This window comes from Equus quagga, chromosome 5, assembly GCF_021613505.1.
Source record: "Equus quagga isolate Etosha38 chromosome 5, UCLA_HA_Equagga_1.0, whole genome shotgun sequence".
Classification (NCBI taxonomy): Eukaryota; Metazoa; Chordata; class Mammalia; order Perissodactyla; family Equidae; genus Equus; species Equus quagga.
Genome location: NC_060271.1, coordinates 34,101,189 through 34,111,603, shown reverse-complemented (window position 1 = coordinate 34,111,603; position 10,415 = coordinate 34,101,189). Strand labels below are relative to the sequence as shown.

The window sequence follows — 10,415 nt, the reverse complement described above, 5'->3', positions numbered from 1 at the left end:
AATCTCTCTCTCCCACTGCCAGACCCCGTTGTAGTGGTCCCCACACACATCCGACGGCCCCCCTTGAACAGAGTCTGCATCACTGTATTACTGTGCTTCAGCAAGTGTCATTGAATAATTTTTCTTTACCACCCCTTTCAGATGGAAATAGAGAGGCCTTTGGGCCAATTTCCTTCCAGATGCCCGGGGAACGGTCAACTCCTGGTCAGGTGCTTAAACTCGTACTCCCTGCAGGCCAGGGCACCCTGGTAGGACTGGACCAGGTCGCTGTGGGCAGGGTGGTGGTGGTGGGAGGAAGGGGGTGGAGCCTCCTTTTTTTAGGGTGTGTGTCACCTGCCTCCTACCCAGGGGCATCGCCCCGGCACTACTCTGCCAGTGTGCGTGGCAGCGAGCTGGGGCCTGCTCCCCAGGGCCTTCGGAGCAGATTGCGGACCTTGCGAGCCCTATGTTGCTGGCCTCTAGGAACCCAGAACATGGCAGATGGGGCACAGGCCAACCCCAAAGGGTTCAGGAAGAAGGTGCTGGTTAGCTACCCCTCTGGGCGGAGGGGCCCAAGTCTCAGGGCCTCTTCGCCTTCGAGAACCTCCAGGTACGTGCCTGCTATCCTGGGACGGAACCTCCATAGAGTGGTGCAGGGATGGGGTGGGGAACTGACTCCCAGAATCCCTTTCTCCAGAAAGGAGAGCTCTGAGTTTCTGAGCGATGGCTAAGATATGTCACTGCAGCTTTAGCTCTAGAAGGGCCTTAGGCATCATCTAGTCAACCCTCAGAGGGCACTGGAGACCCAAAAAGGCTAAGGGATCTATCCACAGTCACACAGCATTTTGGAAGCAGAGCCAGGATTAGAACCCAGGGAACCGGGTCTCTTGGCTCCAGGTGCAAGACCTAGCCCCCAGATTGGGTCACGTGACTCCCTGCTACACATGTGGAAGAGAGGTTGGTTCCCATCTGCGACAGTGGCCCAACCCCGTGAGACAGTGAACTTCCTGTCTTGGACGCTGATGCACGGAGGGGATTCCTGCTCAGGGTGGGAGGGGAGGAGGCTCCTGGTGGCTCCTGGTTCTGCCATCCTGGGGGTGTTCCTCCCGGAGGTGCCGGGCAGGCGGGAGGTGCTCAGATCTTCCTGGAGGTGCTAATCACAGAGAGGGACAGCAGGGGAGCAGGACCCGAGGCATCAAGGGACAGCATTGATGGCACCTATAATGAGGCCCAGGAGGGAGCAGCAGGCCCAGAACAGCAGGCAGGTGGAAGGGACTGATTCAGGACTTGGGTTTCCTCGTCTCTCAGATCTAGCCTGGCTGTGAAGTTCTGCGCCATTGCCCTCCTGGCCGGCTGCGGTGAGTAAAGGCTCTGGGGAGATTCCACCTCCTCTCCCCCCTCAGCCTTTCTCCCATGACCTTGGGCGCCCAGGTTCTCATTCCACTGACTGGTGGCAAGACCTCGGGCCTGTCGTTTCTCTCTCTGGGCCTCCACTTCCCCGCTCAACCCCTTGTCAGGCTTCATCCTCTCTCCGGGGCTGTTTACTCCTCCAGCCACCTGTAAACACGCCAGGGGCAGCCGGCTTTTATGAGCCTCAGGTGGGCAGGGCTCAGAGCTGAGCAAGCCTCATAAAGTGGTGCCATTCGCTGGGCGTCTGGGCACCACAGCAAACCTGGGTGTTTGCGTAGATGGGAATGCATGTTTGCATATGTGTGTTTGTGTAGACAGGAGCTAATGAGTCTGTGTGTGGATACACACATGTATCTATGTGTGAACAGGTGTGTCTGAGCATATGGTGATGTCTCTGTGTAAACATGTCAATAAGATGTCTAAGTGTGTGTTAACTGCCGTGTGTATGTCTCTAGGGTGCGTTTGAACCTAGGGGTGCACATACCTGCAGACAGTGTGCGTAGCAGCGGTGACTATGTGTGAGTGTACAAGAAGACGGTGGAGCAGGTCTGGGGACTCCTTTCCCAGGCGTGGTGCTCCTGGGCATGTGGATCCGGGAAGCTGAGGCTCCTGACACAAGTCTGACCCTGCCCACATCCAGATGTTCCAAAACAGGTGCCTCAGGTGGGCGCAAGGTGAACCGAGCCCCTCACTGACTTTTCACGGAGCCTGGTAAACATCACCGGAGCACGGCCGGGCTTGGGGGAAGGAAAGAAAGTCCAGAAATAAAAGAAAGTTAAATGTGGCCAGACGCGTTGGTTGAATTCAGGCAGTGTAGCCTGTTATTTACAGAATAACCACTTGAGTTCAGCCCAAACCACTGGCGGGGACAGAGCCTTCGGCCTGACTAGACGCAGATGTCATTCCTGTTGCTTGGAGTGGGAGTGCGGACGTGGCCTCAGCTTTAGGCCACGGATTCCACTCTGGGTGCTGTGTGTGTCTGTGTGCGTTTGTGATGAGTGTGTGCATACATGTGTACAAGTGTGTGGAGAGTGTGAGGTGGGTGAGAGTATGTTTATGTCTGTGTGCGTGTGTGAGTGTAAGAGCGTGTGTGCACGCATGTGCTCATATGTGTGTCCACCCTGTGTATGCCTGGATGAATTTCTTCTCGCAGCCTGGGAGCCGATCACTGGGGGACCCTGGGGGCTGAAGCTGCCCCTCGGGGGTAACACCTGCACAGTTAGCAGGTGGGTGGGGGGTCGGAGGTGGAGGGTTCAGGCTGGGGGAGCGAGGAGGCCAGGACCTCACCGGGGGTGGTCCCTCCTCCAGGCACCCTCCCCGGGGTGCCCTGCAGGGGAGTGTCATTTACTGGCCGTCCTCAGACTTGGGAACTGAGGTCACAGAGGTTATGCAATGGCCCACGGCCTTAGGGTGCTGATGGAGAAACCTGTTGGTCTGCCAAACCCGGCTCTGTCTGCCTCCCAAGCTGCTCGCACGTACATTTTCCTGCAGCAACAAGAGCCCCACAGAGCAGGAGGAAAGGGTGGAGAGGAGCCAACGTGCCCGGGAGGGTCCCCTTGGCCCCTGTCTCCTTCTCCTTCAACAGCCATCAGGCCACATCTTCTGTGTGCAGCTCAAGACGCTCCGGCCCCTGGACGCAGGTCCTCTCTCCCTGCCCTGGACCCAACGTACACATTTAGATGGCTCTCAACCATCCTCTTTGATCTGTCGTTTCTCCCTACTCCTGCCTCATTTCCTCTCTTGTTTGTTCCTTATTCTCTGTAATGATGAAAATCCCTAAGCCAACAGACAGGAAAACTCAAGTGGAGCAGGATTCCCAAAGTCAACCCACTGACAGGGAAGGCAGCCCTGGCGCAGGGTCTCCACAAACCCCAGGAGGTGGCGCCGTGGAGGGAGCGAGCATCTGGCCCAGACGCTGAGCCGGCATTGGCCTGCCTGATCTCTGGCGGTCAGGATTGTTATTCCCATTTTACAGAGGGGAAAACAGAGCCCCCGGGAGTTTTAGTTATGGGCCCAGGTCTGTCTGACTCCAAAGTCTGTGCTCTTCCCTCTAAGGCATGTTGAGGTGGTGAGCTCCGCATCAAGAGAGATGTTGGACAACCACATCTCAAGAAGTGAGTCTCTGCGGTCTTTGGGGTTCTACCCAGATGCCAGTTCCTGAAATTCTTGGTTTCCTCCCTCTCACAGTACATTTCCTCTTTGGGGCCATGGAGGAGGGTGGGGAAGGTGGAGAGAGTAGGGGCCAGGATGCTGAACTGGGCACTGAGCCCTGTGCACAGCTGGTGGAGCCCCAGGGAGGGGGAGGCAGGAGGGAGCTGCACCACGTGGCGGTTAGCATCCCAGCCCTGGGGCACGCAAGCCAGGTTCAAGGCTGGGCTCTGCCACTTCCAGGCTGTATGACCTGGGCAAACCTTTACCTTCCTGAGCCTTAGTTTGCTCATCCGTAAAATGGGGCGAGAGAGGCTCTCCTGCCTGTGTGTGGGGAGGCCTCGCCCAGGTAAGGATCTAAGCACAGCCTCCGTGTTCACTCAGCAGTGAGCCAGGAGGCAATGTGGGGGAAGCACGGGCCGCCAGCCCAGGAGGCAGGGAGCAGGCAGGGGAGGCAGGCCTGCCAGGCACCGGGAAGCTGATTCTGCTGGTATGGGAAGCTCAGTTACACTATTGTTTCCTGTGAGACGGGGACAAAGGGAGAGGCGTGTGTGCACGCACGCTCGTGTGTGTGTGGGGGTGTGTGTGTGTCTTCATTGAATGACCAGAGCATCCTATTGTCTCTAGATTAATCCTGAGATGCACCAGCCCCAGGACTGTGATGGGGACATTGAATCACCATGGGGGCAGAGGGACCAGGCCAAGCTGGAAGGGCCTAGAACAAGCCCCTGTGTTCAGAAGAGCACGTGGCCTTTGCAAAGCTCCTTACAGTTTACCGGGCTCTTGGGCTCTCTCTGCCCGGGTCCAAGCTCTGTCTCCACGGCTTTTGGACAATGTGTTCTTGAGCAAGTTACTCCGGGCCTCAATCTCCTCATCTGTAAAATGGAGGTGATAATGGCACCTGGTAGGTTGCAGTGAGTGCTCAGTGAGTTAATGCAGGAAGCGGCTGAGGACAGCGCCCGGCCAGGAGAAGCCCTCCCCAAATGGTAACTACGATTCCTTTCTCAGGGCCCTAGGGCTTAATGTGAGAATGTGGGTAATGCACCATACTCCGTGCTTTGTAGGTTCCTTCCTTCCTTCCTCCTGCTCTGCCTCCCTCCCCCTTTCCCTGGCCCTGGGGTGTGGGGGGCCGGTCAGTGAGATGGCAGGGAGCTCACAGCACCCCTGTTCTCTTGCAGTCCTGCCCGCTGCCCACAGCAGCCTGCTCAACCTGAAATCCATGGTGGAAGCCATCACGGGGAGAAACGCCATCCTGTCCTTCGTGGGCTACGGCTGCTTCTGCGGGCTGGGGGGCCGCGGGCTGCCCATGGATGAGGTGGACTGGTAGGTTCCAGGGCACCTGGGCTGACGTTGGGAACCGGGTGGGGGCCGCGAAGGTCAGACTGATCTCCATCTCTAGGAGGCAGGAGAGGGCCCTTTCCCCAGAGGATGGGGCTCGTTCGATGAGTTAGTGACCAGGAGCCTGGCCTGTAGACACTTTCTGTTGTCCATCTCCAAGGTCTTGGGCCTGGAGACATTTGAACTCCCATTCTCATGGGAAGGAAACTTTGATCTGCTCCCAAACACATATGAGAGCAGCTGCCACCCAGCTCATGCTCCACGAAGGTGAAGGCTGTGATCCCCACCCCCTCCGACTGGAGGCTCTAGAGGGGGGACCATGCTTCCTCCATCAGACTGGGACTTCCCAGAAGCCATGGCTTGTCTTCTGCTCCTACTTCCCCAAAAGAAGCCAGCACCACGTCTAGATCACTGGGGCCTTAATAAATGCATGTTGACTAATTGCCCTCCCTCCACTGGAGGGGATGGGGACAGTTACATCACATTTGCTTCCTGTCCCCCACCCCCAAGCCCCACTCAACCCTCCAGACCTTCATCCTTCTCTGGCCATCGTGCACAGCTAAGCATGACCTCTGCAGATAGCTGGTCTCCTCTGATGACTTAACCCTAACCCTCCCTCCCACCTGGACCACATTGCCTGACCTCCCCCGCCGCAGCTGCGGCCAGGGATCCAAGAGTTTATAAAGCTGGGAGCCTGGGCGTAGGACAAAGAGGCAGGATTGTGGACAAGAACCTGGAGCACAGGCCCAGCTCTGCCTGGCTCTGCGACCTCGGGCAAGCAACTGGCCCCCTTTGAGCCTTCGTCTGAAGGTCTGACTCATGAGGAACTGGAGCAGATGATCAGTATCTCTGCCCGTAGGAGAGGGGCCAGCCTGGCTACACCTGTCTGCTCTCCTCTACCCGCCCCCAGGTGCTGCCACGCCCATGACTGCTGCTACCAGAAGCTCTTTGACCAGGGCTGCCACCCCTATGTGGACCACTACGAGCACGCCATCGAGAATAACGCCACGATTGTCTGCAGTGAGTGTCCCGCAGCCGCCATCCAGTCCCAAGAGAAGGTCGTGGACCGCCAGCCCTGCCAGCCTGTGCTGGGGGCTGTGTGCAGGGTTGCCAGATGAAATACAGGATGCCCGGTTCGATTTGAATTTCAGATGAACAACAAAAAAATGTTTTCACATAAGGCTATCCCAAATATTGCACAGGACATACTTATACTAAAAATAAAATGTTAGCATAAAACTCATTAGTATAAAATGGAGAATTAGCATGAGTATGTGCGGTGCAAAATTTGGGGCGTACTTATGCTAAAATATTCATCATTTTCTGAAATTTGAATGAACCAGGCTCTTGTTTTGTTTATTTGTCTGCTACATCTAACAACCCTCGCCATGGTTCTAGCACTTCTCTGTGATGTGCTCTGGTCCTGCAAACTGAATTGGTACCTTGGTTCTCCAGTCCCCAAGATTCTTAAGCTTTGGGGAGCGATGCTGATTCAGCGGGTCTGGGTGGGCCCAGGAATCTGCTTTCAGCCAGATCCTCAGGTGACTCTGAGACTTTGTGACCCGCTTACCTGGGAGTCAGGAGACCTGGGTTCCAACCTGGGTCCTGCCAGCACCTCCTCATGTTGTAACCCTGGGCAGGGTCATTCCCCGCCTGGCCTCAGTCTCCCCATGGGTACATTGAGGGGGTGTGGATCAGAGCAGATCTGTCCCCTCTTCATCTGTCATTGGGGCCCCACCAGGCAGTAGCCCCACCCCAGGATACGCAGGGTCTCTGGGCATTGGAGGGATGGGAGCCCAGCCCGGTGGGGTCCCTCCTTTCCCACGAGCTCTTCATGGTCGTCCCCCAGCTGTGGGGTGCGGCATCCAATCTAATAGCCCAGGTGTCCCTGCCCTGTCTCTCCGTGCTGCCATGGGTGGCCCGGGGCTCCCTTTGTCTCCTTGTCTCTCTGTACGTCGTCCATCCCTCACTGATAGCGAACAAGCAATGCCAGCTTTGCAAAGAAACTCTCCTGTTCTCTGGGAAAGAGTCTGGTGGGGAACTGGGCACGCCTGGGGCTCCCTGGGAGCCAGGGCCCTGTGGTCTTCGTATTCTGCTGCTCGAATGTGGGGTGAAGGACTGGCTTGAGAGAGGGGGTGTCACCCCAGGAAAGCAGTTCAAGGAGAGAAATCTGTCCCCCGCCCCAGCAGGCCCTGGATGAACCCAAGAGTGGTTTTCATGCTGGTTCTGGGGATTCTGGGGCATTGGGTCAGCTGCTGCGAGATTGGAAGGGGTGTCCCTGAGTGGTCCAGTGGGCTCTGTAACATATGCTATCGTTTAAGTGGCTTCTCTTTCTGTTTTATTTGATATATTAGCCTTACTGCAAGGAGTTTCGTTTAAGAGAAGGGATTCTGCTGATGGGAAGTTTGAAAAGTTTGCAAACCATGGGGCTAGTGGGTGATTCTCAAAGGGTGTTCCCCGAACCCACAGCACCAGCATCATGTGGGAACTCGTTAGAAATGCAGATTCTCAGGCCCTGCCCAGACCTGCCAAGTCAGAAGCTCTAGGGGTACGGTCCACAGTTTCAGTCTAGACAAGCCTTCCAGCTGATTCCAAGCGCACCTAAGGATGAGAACTATCGGGTAGGTGATTTCTGAAGGCTGATAATAATACCACCAGCAACAGCAATGGCAGTTGCTAGTTATTAAGCATTTGCTTCATGGCAGGCACCGAGCCAAGCTCTTTATAGGTGCTTTTCTCACTCATCCTCACCACGAACTCCCTCCAGGGTGGGTGTTCTGTGATTTTGTGACTTAAGAGAGGAGGCCTGGGGTGGTAGAAAGTAACCGGCCCGGGGATGGGGCGTTCCTGACACCTGAGTTCCTGTCCCACCTCTGCCTGTGGTTCTGGGGGACATAGATAAATCCATCCTCCTTTCTGGGCCTCAGTTTCCCCAATTATACAATGTCCTGGTGGACTTCAGTGGTTCTCCAATTTTAACATTCTCCAGAGTCACCTGGAGGGCTACTGACAAAGACTCCTGGGCCCGGCCCAGAACTTTTGAGCCCCGCAGGTCTGGGGTGGGCCTGCTGATGCTGCTGGCCCCAGGACCACATTCCAAGGGCCCCTGGAACCTCAGGGTCCATGTGCTCCCCTCCCCATAGGTGAGCTCAACAAGACAGAGTGTGACAAGCAGACTTGCGAGTGTGACAAGAGCCTGGCTCTGTGCCTCCAGAGCCAGACGTACAACGAGGAGCATCGCAACTACCTCAACATCTACTGCCATGGCCCCACGCCCAACTGCAGCATCTACGAGCCGCCCCAGGAGGAGGCAGCATCCATACATATCTCCCCGGAGCCCTCTGCACCTCCCTAGTGCCTTCTGGGGTCTGAAGGAGAAGAGGGGTGGAGGTTCAGGCTCTGGAGACCAGAGGGATGGAGCAGGTGGAGTTGAGGGCAGATGGGGAGCCCACGGGCTGCCTTCACCTTGCCCTCTAGCGAGACCTGCCCCCAGAGGACTCAGGAAGGCCTGGGCCCTGACTGTGGCCTCCTAGCTCCTTCAGCCCAGCACTGGGTGTGGCTGCATCCTGGACTTGGCAGGGAGCGTGTGGCTTGTTCGGGTCTCTCCTGAGTGTGGAAGGGGAGGCCTGAGAGAGAGGAGGCCGGGGGCTTCTGTTGCTGGCCCTAGCTTGACTTGCTCAGCTTGGGCTTCAAGGTTGGGCCCTGGTGTCTTAGAGACCCAGACCCTGAGCGGCCAGCATAGGCCCAGAGCTTGGTGTGTCTGAGGACCAGGTTCCCAGGCACACAGACTGCTGGTCACGAGGCCTGGGTTCTGGGGGCCCCTTGGCTGCTCCTGCAGGATGAGTCAGGATGATCCCTGCTTTGGGGGCTTTGTGGCTCTTTTGAGCCCCATTAGACAGCAGGTGGCCTATCCTGGCCTTTGTCAAGGTGGCCCAGGAGTCCAGGTCCAGAAACCACAGGATAGCAACAGTGCTTAGTGACCCAGCTCTGCAGTCTGGCCTCAGTTATCCCGGTTATCTCAGAGCAGGCTCCTGGCACTGACGGAACCCACATGTGCACCTGTCGGTGCACAGGGACCAAGATGGGGCACACTCGCAATGCCCCCCACACTCACAGGTCTTCCTCTGCCTCCCCCACTGACCCTCTCACATAAGAGTCACATCCTGGCCCTGCAACATTGCACTGCTCCGAGGGGCACCCCAACCCTAGGATTCCCGGGTCCCTGACAAACATGGGAGAGGGCAAGGCCCAGGCCCCTCCCCATGCACTTCTCATGCAGCTGCTGGGCCAGTGGGTGGGAAGACCCCAGACTCTGCTCTCCCTGGGCAGGGAGAGGCGAGGCTGCAACCCAGCATCAGAAGCCCTCTCGACAGGAAGGAGGCTGAGGGCTGGGACCCTCCTCCGTGAAGAGGGAAGCAAACCAAAGCAAAGAGACGGGGTCCAGGCAGGAGGCTGCATGGATGATTCAGGAAGGCAGGAGGGAGGGAGCAAGATGCAAAGAGGGAAGGGAGAGGAGAAGGTGGGAGAGAGGTGAGACGAGGTGAGGGTCGGACATCCAGACCAGAGTGGTCTTGGCAGGGGAAGCGGGGTAGAGGAGATTTGGGGGGCAGGGACCCCTGGGATTGTGGCCAGGGGTGGAGGAGGACAGGCCTCAGTGGGCCAGCTTTCTTGTCTCTGCCCAGCACTTGTTTCTCCAGGTGCGCCTCCCCCGTCCCTCTCGCCTCATCTCTTGACCTCAGGGTCTGTGGCCTCCAAGTAGCCAGTGTGCCTGCCTCACCCCCGCCTTCTGCCTTCATCTGGTGTCAACCTTGAGGACCTACTGACACAGCGCTGCGACCCTCCTGGACTCCATGAACAGCCACCAGGAAGCTCAGCCCACCCCGCCGGTGCCCCGTAGACCACTGTCACTGGGGGAGGGGCAGCCAAGAAGGACGGAGGCAGGGAGAGGAGTGGGGGTGGGGAGAGAACTTCTACGAAAAAGATGGCAGGACTGGACGGAAACAGAACACGGGCTTTGGGTACTGAGGGTGAGGCTGCTGGCTGACGTCAGCTGTCAGTGTGTGGGAGGAAGCCCTTCCACCGCTCACCTCCTGCCGGCCGGCCATGGTGGGATGGCTGGGTCCTCTATGTGCCCTGACCTGACCTGTCCAGTCACTGAGATCTTCTTCTTCTACCCTCTCAGGAGCCCAGTTAACAAACTACCTTCTTTTCGCCATTCTGGGCTGGCCCATCATCACTGAGCAAAGCCCCCACCAAGCAAGCGTGGAGCCAGCACCATGCACCAGGCATCCCCCCGGAGCAAGGACTGCGGAGGCCTCGGCCCCTCACCTGTGGGAGCCCGATTTCTGCTGTGCCCCTCCGCACGTGCACACATCCTCATCTCCTGGGAGTCTGGCCAGTGTGTCGGGATGAGACTCTGCTGCTAAGGAGTCCTGCTGGCCTGGATCTCACCTCAGACCCTCCCGGATGCTGCAACCCCCAGAGATTCTCCACAGGACTCGGCACCCCCTCCGCAAACGAATAAAGGCCTCCTGCTTCAA

The 10,415-nt window shown here is 57.5% G+C and overlaps 1 protein-coding gene across 3 annotated transcripts; it reads left to right on the top strand.

The window, feature by feature from the left end:
• Positions 1 to 360: 360 nt before the first annotated feature.
• On the top strand, positions 361 to 10,415 carry PLA2G2F (phospholipase A2 group IIF). 3 transcript variants are annotated; one of them, XM_046661378.1, is made up of 6 exons: positions 551 to 589; positions 1,288 to 1,337; positions 1,845 to 2,052; positions 4,716 to 4,860; positions 5,786 to 5,895; positions 8,019 to 10,415. In XM_046661378.1, exons 3-6 carry the CDS (start codon positions 1,974 to 1,976, stop codon positions 8,228 to 8,230), a joined length of 546 nt encoding a protein of 181 aa, XP_046517334.1. In that variant the 5' UTR covers positions 551 to 589; positions 1,288 to 1,337; positions 1,845 to 1,973; the 3' UTR covers positions 8,231 to 10,415. The 3 variants fall into 3 exon arrangements, with proteins under 3 accessions (XP_046517331.1, XP_046517332.1, XP_046517334.1); XM_046661375.1 differs by lacking the exon at positions 1,845 to 2,052 and having other exon boundaries at positions 361 to 589; XM_046661376.1 differs by lacking the exons at positions 1,288 to 1,337; positions 1,845 to 2,052 and having other exon boundaries at positions 361 to 589.